General features: G+C 37.9%; 2 protein-coding genes across 2 annotated transcripts; one reads left to right on the top strand and one right to left on the bottom strand.

Annotated features, from left to right (window-relative positions):
- Positions 1-1,070: 1,070 nt before the first annotated feature.
- Positions 1,071-9,849, bottom strand: LOC117820570 (high affinity immunoglobulin epsilon receptor subunit gamma-like). The gene is made up of 7 exons (XM_034694388.1): positions 9,646-9,849; positions 3,954-4,048; positions 2,228-2,263; positions 2,073-2,096; positions 1,928-1,987; positions 1,804-1,833; positions 1,071-1,400 (listed from the first exon to the last, which is right to left on the bottom strand). Exons 1-7 carry the CDS (start codon positions 9,653-9,655, stop codon positions 1,320-1,322), a joined length of 336 nt encoding a protein of 111 aa, XP_034550279.1. The 5' UTR covers positions 9,656-9,849; the 3' UTR covers positions 1,071-1,319.
- A 5,964-nt stretch (positions 9,850-15,813) lies between these two features.
- Positions 15,814-22,315, top strand: lamp1b (lysosomal associated membrane protein 1b). Its single transcript, XM_034693766.1, has 6 exons — positions 15,814-16,214; positions 18,722-18,903; positions 19,007-19,135; positions 19,308-19,374; positions 20,054-20,221; positions 20,304-22,315. The coding sequence occupies exons 1-6, from the start codon at positions 16,154-16,156 to the stop codon at positions 20,441-20,443; spliced, it is 747 nt and encodes a 248-aa protein (XP_034549657.1). The 5' UTR covers positions 15,814-16,153; the 3' UTR covers positions 20,444-22,315.
- Positions 22,316-23,216: the final 901 nt, after the last annotated feature.

Here is a 23,216-nt window from a genome sequence, read left to right on the forward strand (position 1 = left end):
GAGGCTGGCTCTGGAAGTACCAGAAACCACATACACACCAATTCAAAAAAGCTGATCTTTAAAACAGAAATAAACATGTTAACAGCCTGGTACAAAAGACGAGTATAGTCTGGATAGCCCATTTCTGGATCGGCACACACTGTAGGGGGGTGAGTTTTTTTCTAAGGCGGCAATTTTGAAGATGTTGAGATTCCGAGTCTTCCAATGAGAGGCACAGCTGACATGATTGACAGGCGGGAACACTGTAGCTGTTGGCTAGGAGGCTCAAAGCCCGCCTCTTTACGTCACAATCTTTCGACAGCAGCAACATGGCTGCCGCCGCCAATTGGCTTCAAAACAGCGCTTCAGAAACAGATGGGTGACGTAACAGATACTACGTCCATATTTTATACAGTCTATGTGTACAGCTAATATAATAATATAATTTAAATTTGAAACCAAGTACTTTTAAAAAAAGCTTCTCCAGTCACTTTTCATTAGTGCTGAATAATAAGTAAAATATCAACTTACACACGTCCGAGAAAGGCAAAAATAAATCATAGGCCTATTGTTACAACCCAAAAGATCGCATGCTTAAAAATGATTCCTGTTAGCATTAAAACGTTAGCGACGAACATGTAGCTAGCATGTCAAGGCCACAAAAGAGAGAGAGTGGGACTAAACGGACATGAAGTGTTAAAGCTGCTGTTGGTAGGAATGGTGTAAAAAAACGTTACTTTTTTCTGCTGGGTTTGGAGAAAAGGTCATAATACCCATCGGTACTCATCGGTAAGTGGAGTAATTTGAGACTGTCGCGAAATCTCTGCGTTTTCTAATGCCTTTGTATCAAGCAATGTTATTATTACCCTCGTTCCCGTTATGACAGACCAATCAGAGCTGATCTTCAATCCTCTGTTCTGATTGGTTAAGGGGCGTCCCCTACTACGTCGTCAGATTGGTTATGAGTCCAGCACCATCATGACTGCAAACACCGATCTGTGTTGGGGGGCTAAGAGGAAACCTGGTTGGGAGGGATAGTATTGACATTCGAAGTCCCTCTCTCTGAACAGATTTTTACTCAGTGACTACCAACAGCAGCTTTAAGTTCATTCATTTCTGTCTAATTAAATATTTGGTTTATAAAATGCAAAAAACAAAGTGAAAGTGGCTCAACACAGTAGATTGGAAACCAAGGGATGGGATTTTTGTCAGTTCAATATCCATTTAGTTTACAACGACAAACAAAACAGAGTTTAACTTCTGAAAAGCTGAAGCCAGTCAAACATTAATAACACCAGTAGCAGTTCTGTCTCTGGTCGCAGGAGGGACCATGGAGGACTTTATAGTGGAGGGAGAGGTCGAGCTGAGTCATGGGACTGAGACTCATTAGGGTCTCTATCCCTCTCCTCTTCTGAGGTTGGCTGTAAAGGAGAGAGACAAAGTTCAATCTGTGCTCTGATTAGAACAGCTTTGATCTATCCAGTGTGTGAGTCTGCTAGTTTTAACTCCAAATGATCAGTCACTGATCAGTTTACCAGAAGAAACCCAGTGAAAAGTGTTAAATGTGATCTCTTAAATCAATAAATCACATCTTGAAAAAACGCTGCAGAGCATTCTGTTAGTTTGTTTTGTTGTTTCATTTGTGGAAAAAACAGACAATATTACCCAAATCAAAATAATTCTACTAATATTCAAAGAAGCTACAAAGGTAGGATGACACTTTTTTTTACTTTAATGTTAAGTTTGCCAATTTTAAATTTTAAATTTTAATTTTCTTTCACATTTCAATTATAAGACAACATGTTCGTTTGTAAATTTTCTTACCTTAGGTTTCCTTTTCTTTGCTGCTTTTTTCTACAGATAAAAACAAACACATGATAAACAGTTTATGTGCCATATTGTCCTGAAGGTGACTCTGTCACTTTGTCAAAAGCCCTCAGAGGCTTACCTTTCTCTTTGTTGGTTCAAGCACCTGGTACGGATCAGCATCCCTCGGCCTCTCAAGCTCCTAGAGACGGAAAACAAAAATTATCAACAATTTTCATTCAGCATATCAGGAGTAATAAACATATGTGGTGTAAGGGTTTCCTTACCTGGTAAATGCGGGCACTTTCCTCCTGTTTAGTAGTGCGTAAGACAAACACAAAAAGGAGAGATAAGCTTTGAATGCATATTTTTTAACAGATCTACATCAGCCAATCAATTAACAGAAAGAAATGATCATACTCAGGATTCAATGTTCACTTACAGGCACTGCAACAACTGCAGGTGGGATGTAGGAAAACTACAGAGACAACAAAAAAGAAAAAGAAAAAAATAGATGATTTAAATGTAAAATAAAAGCTATGCAACTGAATCTCATAACATGTGGCACTCTGAATGGCCCTTTATGGAAAGGCAATCTGTCTGGTGTTTCATGAAGTTTACTTTACTAGATGTGATTATCCAGAGGGAACGTCACCATGTGTTCTCTACGAGAAGAGGCACTTGGCATCTCAGCTAGTTTTCTCCACTTGAAGAGGCACCTCAGTGGACACTAGGGTTGCAAAGGGGTGGAAAATTTCCAGTAAATTTCAATGGGAAGTTAAGGTGGGGAATTTTGGAAAATTTCCAGACAGTAGACTATCTATGAGAATTTAGGGGATTTAATGGGAATTTAATGGGAGTTAACTGGGAATTGAGGGTAATTTAATGGAAAGGTATCATAACGAAGCATAAATATTTGTTTTTTTATAAGCAGACATCCATCCAAAAGAAAACAATTAAAACAGATTTATTTGTAAGTTGAATTTGATCAAATGTTAAATATTTTATTGAACAATCAATTCTTTCATTGAAGAACAAAAACATGAATGTTGAGTTAAATATTACTCATCCCCATCCCATTCAAAAATTAACAAAAATACAATCACAACAAAGTCCCATTCAACATGCAAATAAAAAAGCATCTTCTTGCATGAAATCTGGTTGTTTTAGTCAGGATTTTGCTAAAATGTATTTTCCCCAACTATATTTAAGTTCCCTATTAAGAGCCAACTTTCAATTTAGTAAATTCCTGGTTTATTCCCATTAGTTCCCATGGAAAGTTTCCAACTTTGAAAATTCCTGGAATTTTGCAACCCTAGTGGACACTTGGAATTTATACCTTAGTGGGCTCTTAAACAAGTTATTTCTAATAGAGGGGCACCTTTATTATGTTTCATGTATTGTAAGGGCAACTTGGAGAACACTTTACTTTGATTTCTCTGTTGCAAAGGCACTCTAAAGGGCAGGTTGTTTTCTCCACTAGAAAAGCAATATCAACATCACTTTAAAAAGTTTTCCCAACTGGGTGGGCACTTTATTATGTCTTTACCTTTAATGTTCCTATAAAAGCGTAACCTGAGGGGCTCATAACCTTTCCCCCCCCATAGAAAAGCACTGTACCACATCTTAACTAGTAGGGCATTTTGACATTTTCTCTACTGGATGGTTAAGACATTATCTTTATTAGAAGTTTACTACAGAGGTAACATTATCAACTCCTTCTTCCTATAATGCCATCATTAGCTAAAAACTAATGTTTTCCACTTAATAAGACCTTATTACTAAAAGCCATATTCAAGTAAAAAAAAAAAAATCTAAGTCTGACATGTTTGACCCGAGGTTTGTTGCCTTTGTCTACTTCTAATTGCAATGAATCAAATAAATTCAAGGTTTGGACGGTTAGTTGATAGAAGAGCAATAAGAAGCTGGCACACTGCACTCACTAGGAAGAATAATGTTCATTTCCTCACTAACCCATACATTTTTATACACTAAGAAAGAATTGAGTAATACAATTTGAACTGAAAAATGTCTATAATTTTTTATTCTTCAAGTTCTTCACTAAATGATCTACATATGAAACTTTACTCAGGTTATTTTGTCAGTCAGAAATAAACAGTTCTGTGTCTGGTATCTCTGAGGCCTGCGCTTCCTTTGCTGTGGCTCACCTTTTCTCTGAAGTATAATGCCGTGGCGATGATACAGTAAACTATCAGGATCACATCCAGAACATAGCAAACGACCGGCTCTCTGAAGAAACTATCTGCAGAACAAACAGAGGAAGGAAATATTGAACTGCAGGCAGATGTTTCAGGCAAATAAGCAATATTGCACATTTAAGGACGTATTTTCAGAAAAAAGTTACTTTTCTTTATCACCTCTACGATCAGATAGAAATGAATACCACTTACGTGTGAAGACTACTCCTGTAGAAATAATTCCTATTACTGAACTTGCAACAATTTTTGTAAAGTTGTTAAAAAATAAAAAGTCTGCAAAGAAATGTATTCCACAAAACTGGAAAGACACTAACAGACCCAGTACAACCCATTGGTTAAATCAGATGTTGTCAACCGTCCTATTAGAAAAAATAACATACATCCAGAGAGCCAAAGAACATGTTTTTGAAAAAATGTGGAAACCCTTCATTGATTATGTTAAAAAACTATCCAACACTGCAGTCCCAAAATCCATGTAGAAATGCAGATTCTGTCATTTGTCTTAATATATGACAACTGACCTTGATTTTATTTCTTTCAAATTGAATAGCCTTGTTTGATTTAGAGAAGCTTTGTTCATTCTATTTATTATTATTATTATTATTATTATTATTATTATTATTATTATTATTATTATTATTATTATTATTATTATTATTATTATTATTATCATTATCATTATTATCATTATTTTCTTTCTTTTTTGTTTATTGTTATTGTCTTGTTTGTCCATTTGTTAAGCCTTGAGATACAGCTACACAGGTGAAAGTTGAAAACGATGATAAAGCTGTATTTTTGTGGTTATAAAAACACTATGGCGGAAAAAAAAAGTGCAAATTAGAATTATTAATACATTTTGTCATAAAAACAAAAAGTTATCCAATGAGTCTGATTCAAATAACCAATCAAATCTTTACATTGTGACAGTAAGAAGGAGCATGATAGTGGAAACCTAAAGCCAAAGCCATTGTGGAACTCTGCTGTTTGTTTTTTAAAAACCTTTTTTTTAAGTCCTTAAATGTGAAAATGAGAAAAGGGTCTCATGTTGTAGAAACAGCTCTCTATATGTAACCTATAGGCAAGATAAAATGTTCAAAGGAGCTTTGTGCACATTGGTACTCTGCTTGAATTAAAAATTAACTTCCTTATATTCCACGTCATCTGATTACAAAATATTACACTTTTTCGTCCACTACATTTTCTTCAGTCATAATTAAATATGAGAGTTCATTCTTCTTGAAAAACAGTATCCACTTAAAAGACAGTCATTGTCTTCTTTATGACATAAATTGTTTATTGAATTTATTAAAGGAAACAACAGGATTACATCTCACTGCAGTTTTACCTTTTATGGTTGCATGTGACTAATACAAATTCTCATTATAATGCTTGATCATTTCAAAATATGTGCAGGACTTTTCTGTTTTTTTTAAAGTTACAATGTCTTTCTTTTAAAATAAGCTGTTTTCAAATTAAATCAAGAGTGTAAAATTCTTAAGATAGAAAATGATTTAAATTTGTAATCTGAAGGAAATAACTTTTTTTTAGGACTCAATTCTTTTAAACCAAATTGAATAAAATTGTGATGATTATTCTGTAACATAAATTATATTTCAGAAGGTTTTAAAGATAAAAAAATGTATTGATGCAAACTCACAAGCTCTAACAGCTTCATTATGTTGATTTCTTTCCCTTTTTAAAAATGAGACGGTTCTTAGATAAATTGAATTAATGCCCATACCTAACTTTTACAATAAGAAAGTTTACTTTGTAGTTTTTCCTGATATTTTTGAAATTTTGTCAGATGAAAATATGAAGCATATTTATCATATATTTATCAAATCAACATATTTATCTTAGTGTGACTCAAAAGTCATACATTAAAGCCTTATATTGTGTGGATGTATCTTCATACATTTCCATGTTTAAACAGTCTCTCACGATGAGGTTGATGCAGATAAGACTGACTTATACAGCATTTAATAAAGGTACAAGAAGAGATTATTGCATGCTGAATTTAAAAACACACAATAAAGTTTTTTCATGACATACTTTAGCCTACTTTAAGTAAACATGTAAAATAACATCCTAACTGAGTGTAGAAATGATAAAAGTAGGTCAAAGCCTCTGTGAGCGTTTGTGTGTGTGTGAATCTGTTTCATGCCATGATACAGGATGTCCATTCAGTAACAAGGGATGGAAAAAGCAGCCGATAGTGAGGCACAGAATAGCTCTGAATAACACTACAAACAGGAAATAAGTGAGTTCATATTTGCATCTCAGCAAACAGAGTGTGTTCCTGTCAGTGTGAGGGGCTCTGAGGTTGTGGTGAGGCTCGTTTATCTCGCCATGCGGTTGGAACAGAAGTCTTGAGTATTGAGATACAGCCAGTGGCGGAGCTTCATTGAACCTTAAACGTCTTGATCAAATCTTTATCATGTCAGGTCGCAGAGGGAATGGAAAATGTACTGATCTTAAGTTATTTTTACACTCCAAAAAGGAAAATTGTGAAATAACTGAAAGTGGATGAGCAGGTAAAGCTAAGGTAGTTTTCCACTGCACTGCTCTACAGTTAACTCTTCAGTTATTACAACATCAGTATGTATGGTTATTATATATATATAAGGATCAGTATACTACCTGGTGCTAACACAACATATCACAGGCTAGTGAGCTAAACATGCAAATTTGTGTTCAGACACAGAGCTTGATAATCAAATTGGAACGACGCTCATGTCTGTATGTTAACAGCTACAACCAGGAACCACACCTGCTCAGCTGTGCTGATGTACCAACCTTAGGCCCGTTTTTTTTAAATGACTGCATTATTATGATTCTTTGCTCAAACTTAAACCAGAAATTCTGTTTTCTGACGCCTCAAGAATCTCCAATAAATCCAAACAACATCTTCAAGATTGAACAATATCTAACTCCACTGTTTGCATTTATTAGCTACATTCATGTGTTTCTTTTAACAAGTCAGATAGATAAGGAAATTTGCTTACACTCTCAAATCCATGATGCATGAAGCTTATCAGCAGAGGTTCAGTTTGACTTGCATAAAAGCAACGTTTGCCAGAACAGCTCTAGGAAACAAATTTGGGTTAAACTGAATGAGATATGACGTGTTTGAGTTAGAGTTTGTTACCTTTGCACAGAACTTAGCTCTATGTGTCCCTTGTTTTGGGTAATATTACAAAGCTAACTTTGAAATTATTGTGTTTGAATCCAGTGCTGCATGTAAGGCCCCGATATTTGACCTGGGCTCCCTCCAATCTTACTTGAAACCCACAGTGACCAATCTTGGTGTTATAATGGATAGTGAATTTAAATAGATAAACAGATCAATTCTGTAGTCCAATCTTGTTTTTACCATTTGAGGCTTATATCTGAGATTAAATCGGTTTTATCCTCGAACGATTTTGAGAAAGTTATACATGCTTTTATTTCGACTCGTCTGGACTACTGTAACGCACGTTATGTAGTTAACCAGGCATCCCAGTCACGGCTACAGTTAGTCCAAAAAACTGCTGCTCGAATTTTAACTGGCACTCGTAAACAAGAGCAAATTACCCCCATCCTTGCCTCCCTCCACTGGCTCCCTCTTCATTTAAGGATTCATTTTAAGATTTGATTGTTTGTTTTTACATCTTTAAATGGAGTAGCTCCACAGTATATTTTCAACCTCCTGCAAAGCTACACTCCTGCAAGGTCATTGAGGTATACTGGTCAGCAACTTCTCGTGGTCCCTAAGAACAGGCTGATACCAGGGGTGGCCGTGCCTTCTCTGTAGTGGCCCCCAAACTGTGGAACGAGCTACACCCCCCCATGTTAGATTGTTCCCAACATAACCGACTTTTAAATCCCGCCTCAAAACATATTTTTACTCCTTTGTTTTTAACCCAGCATGAGAGTAGTGTGGTCTCTGTCTCTGTCTGTTCTTTTATTGGATTGCTTTTGCTCTTACAGTGTTATTTTATTTATTATTTATTTGTGTTTTTTAAAACTTTTCTAAAAAGTGTTTTATGTGTTTTATTATGATTTTTTTAAATTCTATTTTATTTTCTGGCAATGTTTTATGGTCTGTGTGTTTTAACTTATTTGACCTCACTGTGCAGCACTTTGCTAAACATGGTTGTTTTTTTGAATGTGCTATATATATAAAGTGGATTAGATTGGATAACTTGCTCCTGGTCGCTTTTTTTTAATGACAAATACGCAAAAGTTTTCATCTCTTCATCCAACTTAAGAAAAAGTGAATGAGCGAGTTTCCTTTAACTTCAGACAGTTTCCTCTTTGTACAGAAATAGCCTCCTTGGTCTGTTATCATTACAAATGTTTGATGTGGAGGATAATATTACTCAAACACTCAAAGGTCAACCATGAAACATTCAAAAAAGCCAGGGGAATTAACAGAAATGTAAAAAAAAAAATTGAAATTGAAATTTCTTCGTTTGAGTCTTTGGTTGGTTGATATCATACAGTATTCATAAAGACGAAGTTTCAAAGTTGTACTCTCAGACTATGTGAAATAAAATGATGCAGTCAAAGTTACTGAACACTGAGATTTTCAACATGTGTTTTGAAATTTTAAAACAAAATTTCTGATCGATTTGAACTGATTGTTGCCAACTGAGCCGAGTAAATGTTAATCCTGATGTTTAAAATGTCAGAGAGTAAGACGCCTCAAGCTGAAAAGTAAAGAAGATTTAGTAATAAGTCAAATGCAGCAGAACCCTTTATCAGTGTTGTGCATTTTTCCTGCACCAGAAGTTTTAATATTTTATTTTCTGACATTGCAATTTGCCGAATAACACAAACAGCAGGGATTCACCTTCTCTGTTGTCTCAGCGAGCGTAATGTCTGGAGGGAGATTATTTATTCATGTGTGCTTTTATGTCGTCCCCTCGTCTCAATGAGTCTGACTGAAAACAATGACATGACTTTGAAGAACATTTTGGATTTTTTCTCTCCAACATTTCTCCTTAAAAATGACCCAGAGGAACATTTATGGAAAGCATGAGATGCAGACAAACTTCTGAGTATTTGAACTTCTCGAGTGAAACCCGAATGATTTAAAGAGAGAGTGAAGTTTTGTAGTTGTATGTTGAACTAAAGAGAGATACACATGATGTTTATCAGATTATCCATCATGCATCCTTACTGCAAAGTCAGCTTGTTTGTATTCATTTTCGTTTCCAGTGCTCTGAATCAAACATCTATTTTTGCTCATTTGAAAGGAAAGTGTGTCTCAGGTCTGAATTTCCCTTATTTGCACAAACCCACAAATCACTCTGCTTTTTCCAAAGATTATGCTGCTCGTAGAAATTATTTCCTCTGTCTGAACCATCACACTTGTTCTTTACTTCAGTGCAGAAAAGCCAACAGGTGAACCCAAAATGACCCAGTAGAATTAAATCCTCCAAAAATTGAGTTAGCAAACGGCTCAGATTTAATAAGTGCTGTATGTTTCATCATGCAGAGGAACCTGTGTTACTGACAACAATAAAAAATCTCCACATCACGATATAAAAACAGAGCCTTTTTCAATTTAGTTAAAAAAATACAACATCGGTCTCTCCGGTTTTGTCATTTTTATCAAACTCAGTCAGAAAATAGTTTCTCTTTTTGCATCACTCACCCACATCCATGCCCTCATCGAAGATTCTCCCCCTTCTCTGTTTATCTGAAGACTCTCTTTTACTTCTTTTTTAGCTGTTTCCTTCTTGTCTTCTGCCTCTCTGTTTCTGTTTGCCTCACTCTTTACATCTCCTTCTCTCTCTGATCAGAGGAAGTGGCTGAACTGACTACAGGCAAATGGACTCAGACATTGGCTGTTCACACTTGAAAGTATCGTACAAGCTTCGACACCCACAGTCTCCCTCATCCCCACCTCTAAACCTGACGACATCTGCTCCCTCAGGTTAATCTAAGCATCACTGATGATGCTCCTTTTCCTCTGATGTTCTTCTGAATTATATAACCAGCAGAATGACTCACCTTAACTTAGAATTACTCATCTATATTAAGCATTGTTTTATATCTTAGCCCCCTATTTACCCTTTACATTATGATTAATTATATAATGCAGTACATAGAAAATGATGATAAAATTATCAAAAAACAGTGTACAATAATAATTAAAGTCCACTGAAATGTGTTATGTTTCCTCCTATATTCTTTTTATAACTGTCTACACATTTAAGTATAGTCATTCACCATGCAGATGAAAATTGGATCCAGCAGAAAGGCTGAAAAACATCATTACAGATACATCCTAACATGTCATTCATAAGTGCTGTATGTGCTAATCCTTTGTATCACAGATTGGCTCTGGGAAAGATGAGTATCACCTCACTGGCAGGGAAGCACCCTGAGCTGAAGCAGGGGTGAAATGGTGCCAACTTGACAGGTTAAAATTCAGGCCTGTCACTGATTTTGGAACCAAACTCCTGTAGTGTGGCTGTACAACTGGGATGTGGGCAGGGGGGTATCTACCGGGGTGGCATAGGGTGGCATGTGCCACCCTAAAACACAGCCTTGCCACCCCTGTTTCCAACCGCCTTTGGAAGGTTTAATTTAAAAAGAAAAGTTATGCCTCATCGGACACATCTGTGAATTACCTACTGCTGTGAATGCAACACGAGATGACGCAACATGTTTTGGCATTTCTTAAAACTGGATTGTCTGTTAACTAGATTTTTAGGGAGGGGGAGGTTGTCCTGTTCAGGGGGTGGGGCGCCCCCTTATCAAAGCAGGAATACAACCTAATTTTATATGTGGTCAAATCAACTCAAAAAGACATCCAGAAAAGAGAACAATCATTGTAAAAAAAATATCAAGCTTTGACCAAAGTATAAATTAAATTAGTTCAGCACATAGACGCCTGCCATGTTGCCACCACTCGGAAATGTACTGCCCCCCTCTTGTCATCCCATAAATATTTTTCTATATCCGCCCCTGGATGTGGGAATACCTAAGAGCCTCAAAAATTCCTCCTGGGGAACTCGCCGCTATGGGACATAGGCTCTAATCTGGCCAGGAAGCCGTCTTGAGGAAAGGCTCTGACTCTTATTTGTGCTCATTCGTCAACCAGTAGTTTGGATACACTGCCTTCTTTAAGTTCTTCTTGGAGTTGTTCTTGAAATTCTGAAAAAGGTGCAGCATAGGAACTTTCAGGGGTGGAGCCAGGGGGTGGCCCTGAAAACAGATTGGTCACCCTTAAATCCTAAACCATGATAGGGCTTGTCAGAGGAAGCTCTTATATTGAAATCAATGATTTAAGGTTGTGGTTTTCTTTTATTGATGCTTTAAAAGGTCACTTTGTACAAACATCTTCCTTCTGAGTCCTTAAAGAATTAAGTCCAGTAGATGTTGCCACTCTGTTGAGTTAAGGTCAAAAATCAAATACAAAATGTGCGGTCAACCCAAAGATTGAGATTGCAGATAAAAGCAGCCAAACTGAGCTTCCTCTACAGACTGGGCTCAGAGATTGAGATCGAGTATGAAGATCATGAAGGGCTGCTGCAACAGTGCATTGAAGCTCACATGTATCCTTCCTCTTGCATTTATGACGTGTAAACTGAGCTACTGATTACCTTCTTTGTAACTGTGTTGTGGCCTGCCTTTTGAATGTATGGCTTATACCAGTGATTCCCATAGTGTGGGCTGTCCCCCTGGTGGTCTGTAATGGTACTGCAGTTGTATTGACATTAACACATTTTCTTTTTCCCTTTTAAAAGTTGCAGTCATTGTATTTCTTTAAAAATTATCAACTGAAAGTGGACAAATTATTTCTTTGTACCACCCTTTGTAGAGTTTTCAATGTATGGAATAAAAAATGTCTTTATCTTAATATCAGGAGTGATCAGAGTTATACTTTGATTTCTGGTGCAATGCCTCATAACCATGTGCAATATTGGAATTTATCCCATAACATATTACATTTGTATATTAATCTACTAAATATGCACTGTGGCTTAGGCTAAGTTAACTTATTTTTTCTTCTTGTTGTTCTTCTCTGTCTTGTGTCCTTCCTGTCTTGTTGTTCCCTTACTGTCTCTTTGTGTCCTTACTGTCTTGTTGTGTCCTTACTGTCTCTTTGTGTCCTTACTGTCTCTTTCTGTCCTTACTGTCTTGTTGTGTCCTTACTGTCTTGTTGTGTCCTTACTGTTCTGTTGTGTCCTTACTGTTCTGTTGTGTCCTTACTGTCTTGTTGTGTCCTTCCTGTCTTGTTGTGTCCTTCCTGTCTTGTTGTGTCCTTACTGTCTTGTTGTGTCCTTACTGTCTTGTTGTGTCCTTACAGTACTGTCTTGTTGTGTCCTTACTGTCTTGTTGTTAAATACCAGTGTTCCTTTCACCACGTCAAATTCCTTGTCTGTAGGAGCTCACTTGGCAATAAAGCTTTCTTGAATCTTGAATCTTGAATCTTGAGTTGTGTGATAAGAAGTATAAGTAGGCCCTAGGATGTTTTAACATTACAAAGTTACCTCTGTGTCTTCAAGCTTTGGAAAGTCGGCCTTACACAATTTTTTTATTTTAAATTTTGCGCCTTGTTGGGCAATGTTTTGGTGAAGGAATATCGAAGTCATTTAGGTGATATATGTTCCTGCACCTTTTAAGAAACATGGCAGAAATCAGTTTAACATCCTTTTCCAGGTACTTGCTGAATAATAAAAGCTTTGAAATTAAATCCTTTGTTCCCACATCTTCTAATGCTGCAAAAAGCCTGAACCGTGTGTTAACAAACAGTGAGTTACAATCTGATAACCAAGAAAATGTGTGTGTCTGCTGGTTATCTTGTCTGCAGAGGGATTGATCTGACAGTTGTAGCTGGTTCCGACCTGTTTAAATGACTGTTTGTTCAAAAGGTCATACAACATGTTGCCCCCTGTGATACTTGAATGTTAGTGTTTTCCTGTGTGAAGGAAAGGGTTACAGACATGAGACCTCTGCAGCTTTTCAAAGAATGTCTCTGCCCCAAGTTGCATAATCACAGTGATCTGTGACACTGGCGGAAGCTATTGAACCACCAGGCAGATAAGTGAGGCCAGGTTGGGCTGCAAAGAGGGGACTTAATTTTGTCACAGGGGTGTAAAATGTTTAGAGACCTCTAGCTGAGCTCTGACCTTCAGGACCTTTAATTAGACGAAGACATCCAAACTTCTGGACCTTGCTGTTGAACCAAATTTAGTGGTTATCGTCACCCTGCGAGGGCCAGGTCCTTTACGTAAGTGCACATACCTAGGGGTGTAGCCATTATTTTAGAAGTGAGGGGGACAAATTGTTAGGGTTGTTAAGATTTTAGCGCAAAGTGGTATTTTTATCTTGTTTTTTCAATTATCTTTGTTCTTTTTAAAAATGTTTTTCGGCATTTTTGGTCTTAATTGTTAGGACAGCTGAAGAGATACAGGAAACATGGGGGGTAGAGGGCAGAGAAAGACATGCAGCAAAGCCCCATGGACAGAATTGAACCAGCGACTGTTGCGTCAAGGATTATAGCCTCTGTGCATGGGGCGCACTTAAACAGCTAGGCCTAGGGCACCTCCTGTTTTTGACTTTGAACATCCAATACTTAATCCCCCGCATCATGATTATTTTTGTAATATGTCTGTGAAGGTTCTCAGTCATCCAGGTCAACATAATTCAAAGCTTGATCCGTTTGCCAGAAACTAGGATAACGACCCTACTTAGGACCTTTTGTGACAAACTGAACACACCCATGACTGTTAGAGGTTTATATCTTCTAGCTCTTTCCAAGTCTGGTCAGAAATGAAGGTGAAACGTCTTCAAGAATTTCTACCAAGTCCAGTTAGCAAAATTAATAAATAATCTTACTGTATTGATTTGACTTGATTTTTAAGTATTTTATTTATAATCATGCCTTTAATAATTTTACCATTGCTGTTGTTTTCTGTCTCTGTTATTCTGTGAAGCACTTTGGGCTGCATGTTTTTATGTATGAAAGGTGCTATATAAATAAAGTTAAGTTGAGTTGAGTTGAGAATGCTGGTGTACAAATGCCATGGCAGCATTTCACTGAAGTAATCCAGCTCCTAAAACGTACATCAAAACTACTGCTGTAAATGAATGTAATGAAATAAAAAAGTCGGTTACAGAAAGTTTTTAGATTAAAAAATGGCTTTAAAACCCTCAATTGACATACAACATATATGAATACCAGCATTGTGATGAAATAGGCTAACGAAAAGGAGACTTCATGTCTTTGTTGTTTGACTCCAAGCTGCTTGCAAGGGCGTCGTAGTGGGGGGAAAAGTGGGACTGACTACCTCGGGCCCAAGTGGGGAGGGGGGCCCCTAATGGACCTGAAAGTTTTCTACTACGCTTTTCTTTTTTTTCGTTATAACTACAATAAGATGACTAAAGTTTTCTGAATAAATAAACATACATTCAGACTTCCTTTCTGGAAAAAGGGGAATCTCAGCTCCGTGAGATGCACGTCTCAAGGAGTAAACTGTAGAATTGTCTTATTTTCACAGCATCAAGTGTGGCTGAATCTGATTGAAAGTAGAATTCCTGGTGACGCCCCTGGTCAGAACTACTGCTGCAAATAAATGTAATGAAATAAAAAAGTAGGTTACAGAAAGTTGCTAGATTGAAAACATCTTTAACACCCTCAATGGACGTACAACATATATGAACACCAGCATTGTGATGAAACAGGATAAGGAAAAGGAGACTTCATGTCTTTGTTGTTTGACTCCATGCTGCTTGCAAGGGCGTCGTAGTGGAGGGAAAAAGTGGGAGGGACTACCTAGGGCCCAAGTGGGGAGGAAGACCCTTAATGGGCCTGAAATAAAATGTGTTTTCTACTACGCTGTTCTTTTGTTTCGTTATAACTAAAATTGTCTGAATAAATAAACATACAGTCAGAATTCCTTTCTGGAAAAAAGGGGAGTCTTGGCTCAGTGAGATGAGCGTCTCGCAGAGTAAAGTGGGGAATTGCCATGTTTTCATAGCATCAAATGTGGCTGAATCTGATTGAAAGTAGGCTTTTAGAGTTTCATTTTACTTCATGAGGTTGGATTATTCAAAATAATGCCCCCTTGCTGTTATTCAACAAATCACTTGGCTTCAAATAATCTTGTTTAAAGAGGTGGACAGTCTGAAGGACAATATTGTGCAGTTACATTTGGAGAAATTGTAATATATATATATATATATATATATATATATATATATATATATATATATATATATATATACAGTTGTGCTCAAAAGTTTACATTCCCTGGCAGAATTTGTGATTTCTTTCAGAGAATATGAATGTTAGGAGAAAAACTTTCTTTTCACTCATGGTTAGTGGTTGGGTGAAGCAAAATTTTTATCAAACAACTGTGATTACTCTTTTTATATCATAATTACAACAGAAACTATCCAAGAAACCATAAATTATGCCAGGGTATGTAAACTTATGAGCACAACTGTATATATTGATATGTAGCTGTAGATTTGAGTCAGTTGGTTTTAAGCACATGTTTTTGTTTACAGCAATAAACCAGTATTATAGCAGCAATGTTATATTTTGTAGGGTTGGCTGTGGTGATGGGGCCCACTGAGTTATCTTTTCAGGGGGCAGTATTCCTGGTGACGTCTCTGGTCAAAACGACTGCTGCAAATAAATGTAATGAAATAAAAAAGTAGGTTACAGAAAGTTGCTAGATTAAAAACATCTTTAACACCCTCAATGGACGTACAACATATATGAACACCAGCATTGTGATGAAACAGGATAAGGAAAATGAGCCTTCATGTCTTTGTTGTTTGACTCCATGCTGCTCGTCTCTCTGCGTCATCACGTGACCTTCTGGGTGTTTCTTAGTCACATGATCCTGATGTCAGTCCGAGCAGCAGCGATAAAGTGTTACAAGACGAGCAAAATCCACCTCGCAGCAAGCTTCCACAAGATCTAACAGAGCTAAACTAGTACCAGGAGCATCTTTCGGTTTCGTTAACACAGAGGACGCTTTATCATCTCAACAAATCAGTGCTCTCGACTTGTTTCCTCTTTCTATTTGTTGTGACGCTAAGGTTCGCCTAGCTAGCACAACAGACCCTTAGCTAGCTAGCTGTTGCAGAGATTTCGCCTTGACGAGCTGAAAAACACAGCCGGAGAGAAACCCTGAAACATGACGCAGATCTGCGGAGTCCAGTCCTGGTGCCTGGGAGTCACATTCTGGTTGATTTTAGGTGAGTACGAGGTTTGTTTACCCGACATTTAATGTGCTTTACCTGGCGAATAGGAAGGTCACACTCCAAACTGCGCCAAACTAACACTTAGTTTCCCCATTAAACATCTGATACAATGTCCTCACGTAATGACCACACGTATTAGTATTAGTTTTCAGGCTTACATGTAAGTTACCCTAACATGCTGTAATCTTTGTTTCAACCTAGGTTAGCTTTGATCATGTTTACTTAATGTCTCTCACAAGTTTGCGCCATTCTCAGTTAGAAATCGATCAGGAGCAAAAGGTCGATTTGAAAGTCTTGCTGGCAATTTATTTCTTCGCCATCTTTTCTTCACAAAGGAGACTAGACAGAAGTGACATATAACACTAAAGGGTGTTTTATAATCAGCATTTTGAATCAAAGTCACAATGTAGGTGTACTAATAATAGGTTTGTAAAGAATCAGCCTACATGCACCAAAACAGCCTTTTGTTCTGATACAGTTACAACCTATTTCTGCTTTATCTTAATGCACACATGTCTCTAAAAGTTAAGCTTCATAAGGCAAGTTGATGCATGTAAACACAACAAGGAATTTGACACTGGTATTAACTTGCCCTCATACTGTACTGAGTTACAGGAGAGAGAGAGAGGATCAGATACACAGTGAGGTACAAATAGAAAATGAACACTGGAGTATTATTTCAAAGAGGTTTATAAATGTTAATATGTCAAAAGCACCAATAGACACTGTCTCTGTAGAAGTCAAGTGTTTCTATGAGGTGTAAAGGTACATTTCTTGTAATATAAAATGTGTATCTATCTTCTGAAAGATGTGGATTTAAAAGCTTAGCCTCACATAGCTGCCCGGCAGTGACTCAGGTTCTGTTTGATATTTCTGCCTCTCCAAAGGATTTTTTCCTCCAGTCACTGATGCTAAATGCTTGCTCTTTTACTGGCGGATGGAAGTTGTGTCTCAGCGAATAACATTACAAGGAATGTAGTAATGACTCATGAGATAACTTCTACTTTATTAGGCTCCATATAAACTGAAACAAAGATGAAAAGACTGAGCAGAAGATGTCTCTTCACTGGAATGTCAGATTCCAGTGAGTGTGATCTGGAGTTCTAGGTCATATTAGCACATTTGGAAATGACTGGCTTCCAATAAACAGCCTGCAATCCCAAAGGAAGCAAGGGGAATATTCAGGGGTATAAAAGAGAGAACACGTATAGTTTTGTCCTGGGTGGCCACCTTATTATTGACTAGAAATAAAGGCTTTGAATATCCTCCAATGAGCATCCCTGTGCACAAAGACGTACCTATTATATCTGCTGCTTGTGTTCTGTACGTAGAAGATGTTTTCCTCTCACTGTGAGTCTTTGCCATGAAATATTAAAAGAAGGCTGTTTCGGCTCGGTTTGCAAATTTCTGGGAATTTTCAAAGTTGGAAACTTTCCATGGGAATTAACAGGAATAAACCAATAATTTACTAAATTGAAGGTTGGCTCTTAATAGGGAACTTAAATAAAGTTGGGGAAAATATATTTCAGCATAATCCTGACTAAAACAACCAGATTTCATGCAAGTACAGTTGGATATCTATGCTATTCCTCAATCACATGCACATAGCACACTGCTTACTACGGGGCTATTGAGACCACGCCCCCTTCATGCACTTTTTATTTGCATGTTGAATGGGACTTATTTTTTGGAGGGAGAGGGGCTCTTTTCATTTAACATTTTTGTTAATCTTTGAATGGGTTGGGTCGGGGGGGATGAGTAATATTTAACTCAACATTCATGTTTTTGTTCTTCAATGGAATAAGTGATTGTTCAATAAAATATTTAACACTTGCTAAAGTTATACTTACATAAATCTGTTTTAGTTGTATTATTTTGGATGGATGTCTGCTTATAACAAAACAAATATTTATGCTTGGATATGATACCTTTCCATTAAAATTACCCTCAATTGCCAGTTAATTCCCATAATTTCCAATTTTGAATATTTCCAAAATTCCCCAGCCTAACCTTCCATGGACATTTACCAGAAATTTTCCACCCCTTTGCAACCCTAGTTTTGGCATCAGACACCAAAAATGACAACTTATAAAATCATCAATCCTCTCTTCTATGGTCTCTTTTCTGCAGTAGATGATATAGAAACATCAGTGTTTCAGCCTCTTTCATTTAAACCAGCTAAAAGCTCCTCAAACTGAGTTAAAAATCATAAGTAAAACTAATGAAAGTAAAAGAATGTCATTTGAAATCACAAATCTTTTCATCTGTAATTCATACGTCCATTTTCTATGACTGATCCAGGCCCAGTTAGTGTTGATTTACCAACATTAACAAAAGGAGCTGAAGTAGGAACAGCTGGAAAGTTGTTAAACAACTCAAGCTGTCTTCCATCCAGGACGTTATTCCACTGTACTTTAAAGCTTTTGATGCCCACTCTGTGTTTCAGCATCGGACCACTCACATCCCTGTAATTAAACACCCATTCATGATTTCTGTTGCAGCTGCTGTCCTGCACCAGGGATTTGCTACTGTTGCCCCGCCAACCACTGCTGCCCCGCACAAAGACCTCGGCAGACCTGAAAGAGGAAACTACCTGGTGGCTGGCAGCAATGGAACTGCCTGTTTATTGGCCTCCATGGGTCTCCAGCTAAACATCTCCTTCAGCTCCGCCTCCCTGAATAAGGTGCTTAAAACACAAACACATGAATGCTGCTGGAAGTAAAAAAAATAAATATAGTCACAGGGGACAGGATTGAAAAGCAGAATGTTACGTCATTTGTTTGCAGACTCAGCAGGAGGTCATGAATCTTCAGCCCAATGTGACCAAGAGCTCCGGATCATGTGAGGCAGACAGCGCCTCCCTGAGGCTCACAACTGATGCCGATAAGACCAACCTCACTTTCTACTTCACCCTGGCAAGTTATTTTTATTTTATCCCCAGGTGCAGGAAAACCTCTGTGACGTTTATCTTCTTGCTTGCTTTTATTTTCACATGCTCTCCCTAAAGTAGCCACTAGATGGCGACTGTTTCTCAAAGGTAAACATGCTGTGTTACTGACCTAATATGATGCTGCTGTTAATCTCCAGAACACTACATCCAATAAGTACCACCTGAGTGAAGTGTCTCTGTCTGCTGCCTGGCCTGACATGAAAGGTGAGTGCACTTTAACCCCCTGTGTGTGTGTGTGTGATAACTACCTTTTGATCCTCTTAAGTTCTTGAAGTGTAATCAGGGAGTTTGTCTTCACAGTGGGGCTGTCAGGATATCAGCTTTTCATCTAATGATTAGCAAGGCCAAAAAATATACAGAGAGAGATTCAGAACCTGTAAAAAACTTCAGAAACTTCTGCAGCCATCAGAGTTCTCCTTCCAAAGCATATACACAATAGAGATCAAGGGGCGCTGCTGGCCTAGCAGTCTAAGCGCACGCCCCATATACAGAGGCTATAGTCCTCATCGCAGCGGTTGCAGTTTCGACCCCTGTCCTCGACCATTTGCTGCATGTCTTCCCTCACTACTCCCCACATTTCCTGTCTTTCTCCAGCTGTCCCATCTAATAAAGGCAAAAATGCCCCAAAAATATAACTTAGGAAAAAAAATTGAGATTACGTCTTTGCCAGGTAGAACTAGCATCAGTCTACAGAGTAAGGCACCCAGAGTCGAGTATAGAGTTGTAATTTATCTTAAAGTGCTCATCCCTTCATTTAACTGCATCACCATGTTGTCAGAAAATCCGAAACAGTCTGAGACGATCAGTGTCAGATATAAAAACTTTAAGTGGGGCATACATTTCTTTCATCTGTAATCACTCCCTGTGCTCTCCTCTCCAACAGAGCCCTTCTCAACCCACAACAACAGCCTGGACTACCTGCAGGGCACCATGGGCTTCTCCTACATGTGCCATGAGGAGCAAACCCTGGATGTCACCCAGGATTTGTCCATCAACACCTTCCAGCTGCAGGTGCAGCCATTTGGCCTCAACGGGGGTCAGTTTGGAGCAGGTAAGGCTTTTAGCTGTCAAAATAAAATAAAGGAATCAACCCCTTTCTTGTTCTAACGAGTCTGCTGTCTCTTTTTTTTTAGCTGAGGAGTGCCAGTTAGACGAGGATGACATGTTGATCCCCATCATCGTCGGAGCCGCTTTAGCAGGCCTCGTCCTCATCGTGCTCTTGGCGTACCTCATTGGCAGGAAGAGGAGCCACGCCGGCTACCAAACCATCTGAGGTCGCTTCAATGTTCGCAGAGGCCAGAGCGCTACTCCCCCTCCCTCCCCTACCAGATTAACCCCTGTCCTCTGAGACTTAACACTCCACCCTGTCCCCCTTTCCTCTATCTTTCCATCCTCCACCCCCCCTGCCTCTGTGTGTGCTGTTCTTCGTCCTCATCAGTAACACTAGTCACTATCACTCTGTGCAGGTTGATATGCTCTTTCTGAACTGACCCACTCCTTCAGTTAAAAACATGAGGGACTTTGTTTGGAGATTGCAGTGAAATAAGGAAAAGTCTTCAATGATACCAAGTGAAGCAGGGATTGAATGTTGATCAGAGGGTCTGTGCGAGTCCTCGTTGTACTATTTATGATTTCTGTGAAAGGAATTTCGAGGGATTACGGGATTTGAGGGAATTACTTGTGTAGCTTTTCTTATTGTTTTCTTCTTTGTGGGCGACCCTTTTTAAGTGGTGTCGCTCTGATTAAGGTTTGTTACATAAAGGGAATATTCCAGACTGTTAAAGGTAATCCCCTTTAGAGTTTTTATAGGGGTCCGGATAACTCAGAATTTAGCACAAAGTACAAGGATTTTAGGGAACACACTAAAAATACAGTAACCTAATCCCAACAGGGATTCAAGAGTCTTCTAAGTAGTTAAGATGAATTAACAGGTTTGTTTTATGAAATGGGTTTGATGATGATTATTTCCTCTTTTTGCTTAAGTATGCAGGTACGCACACATTTTGACATTTTGTATGGAGGGTGAAAATGCAGTTTTTTGACTTTTTCACGTCGTTAAGGAAGTGCGTGATTGCTTTCTCGCCTAGAGTTAAAGAAGAGGATCAATACCACTCTACTGTTGGATAGAATGAGTCTGCAGCCAGCTGGAGGTTAGCAAAGTTTGCACAAAGACTTAAATCAAGCGGGAACAACTTAGCCTGCCTTGCCTGTGCACAATGACACAATGATGCAAAAATCCACATACCTGCACCACAAAAAAATGAAGTGTGCAAACAACACAGTTATATTTTACACTATATCAGTGTGTTGTTTCTACACTTTAATGATTGCACAGAATAAAAAGAAGTCAGTGAGTCTGAGAGGTGTTGGTCGGTGGATTTGATTAATCTTGCACAGAGCCATGCTAGCTACTTCCCTGTTTCCTGTCTTAATGCTAAGCTAATCCTACCCTGGCTGATGTTTCATACTCAAACAGTAGAGTTCAGCCAATCTTATTAAGCGTTTTGAGATTTTGCCACTCTTTTGGATTCTGCTGTTACAGTGTGCACACATGACAGGAACTGCTTAATAAATACGAGGAGTACCAGAACTGATTAGGTGCTTGAAAAGCTCAGGACATTGTTTAAAGAGTGAAATAATGTTGAAGTGTTACAATCCACTGGGTGGTTTTCTTTGTGTTATTTTTTCTTTTTTTTTGTTTGCTCTCTGAATATGTACCCACTTGGGTTTTTTTTTTTGATCGCTTGAAGTGAAAGAAGTTGCACTAAAGTTTAAGAAGCAGCCCCAAGTAATGATTGAAGTGGCCAAAAAAACGCTCTGGTCAGTGTTCATCAGTGCCTTCCCAGCTGTTACAGAGATGGGATTCAAGTAAAGCCAATTACCACAAAGGTACTCACTCGCTCACTCACACTGTGTGCTGTCATGTCCGGGACATTTTCTCTGTCTCACATAGCCTTCATGTACTGTTACTGTTACTACCATGAATATGCGTTGATTGATATAGCAGGAGAAAATGCAGACCTTTGTTTTTTATGCCCCCCCTCCCCCTCTCATCTAAATATCCATGTAGTGATTTAATAAGGTTTTAATGTGTTTGTTTGAACTGTTTTCTAAAGGAGAGGTCAATAAAAGTGAATGAACGCTGTTTGACTTTGTTTTGCCTCCATACAGTACAGCTCATCAGCAGTCCAACCTGTTCCTGGTTGGCTTTGTTTGCTTGGACTAAAAGGTATTAAGGTCCTTTGTCTCATATTAACTGTGTCAATGGAGCTGCATTGTATCATTTTAAATGCAATTTTTAAAGAACAAAATATAGGATTATTGTATAAAAGAATCACACAAAATGTACTGTTTTAACTAGTTTTTAGGTTCTGATACTCCTTCAGTTTTTAAAGTATGCATGTATTGTTTTTGAGTTGTTAACAGTCTTAGGCCCTGACTGCAGAGGCGACCAGGCCTTTGCTTTTACTTCTTAACTCATCACTGACTTTCAATTGAATTTCTGCATTTTTTTTATTATTGTTTTTACTTAACTAATTCTAGCTCTCCTTACCTTTGTCATGTGCTTTAGTGTTTTCACTCGCTATGTCTTGCACTCTGTAAAGCACTTTATAAACATGTTTTTAAAAGGTGCTATATATAAATAATATTATTATTATTATTATATTATTATTATTATTAGATGGCCCAAGGGAATGTCAAAAAGACTTAAAAACAGTGTTCCAACACTAAAGGTTGAAAAAATACTGGGTTCGTTATCCGCTTTGGTTGCTGCTACAGTTTTCCTTTTGAATTGAGGGCGTGGGAAAGTTGTTCAAACCTGTTTCAACCATCCGTGTCGAGTCACTGATATAATCAGCAAGATGCAAATGACTTTAATAAAAGGAAACAAATATCAGTAAATACAAAAAGACTGAAATTAGGAACAAAACAAAGAGAATGAGACTCAAAATGATTAAAAACATGCAAATCCAAGACAGCTTTATCTCTGTCATTGTAGGTGTCATAATATCAAAGTATTAAGGGCAGTGGCGGTTCTAGACCAA

Source organism: Notolabrus celidotus, chromosome 10 (assembly GCF_009762535.1).
Source record: "Notolabrus celidotus isolate fNotCel1 chromosome 10, fNotCel1.pri, whole genome shotgun sequence".
Classification (NCBI taxonomy): Eukaryota; Metazoa; Chordata; class Actinopteri; order Labriformes; family Labridae; genus Notolabrus; species Notolabrus celidotus.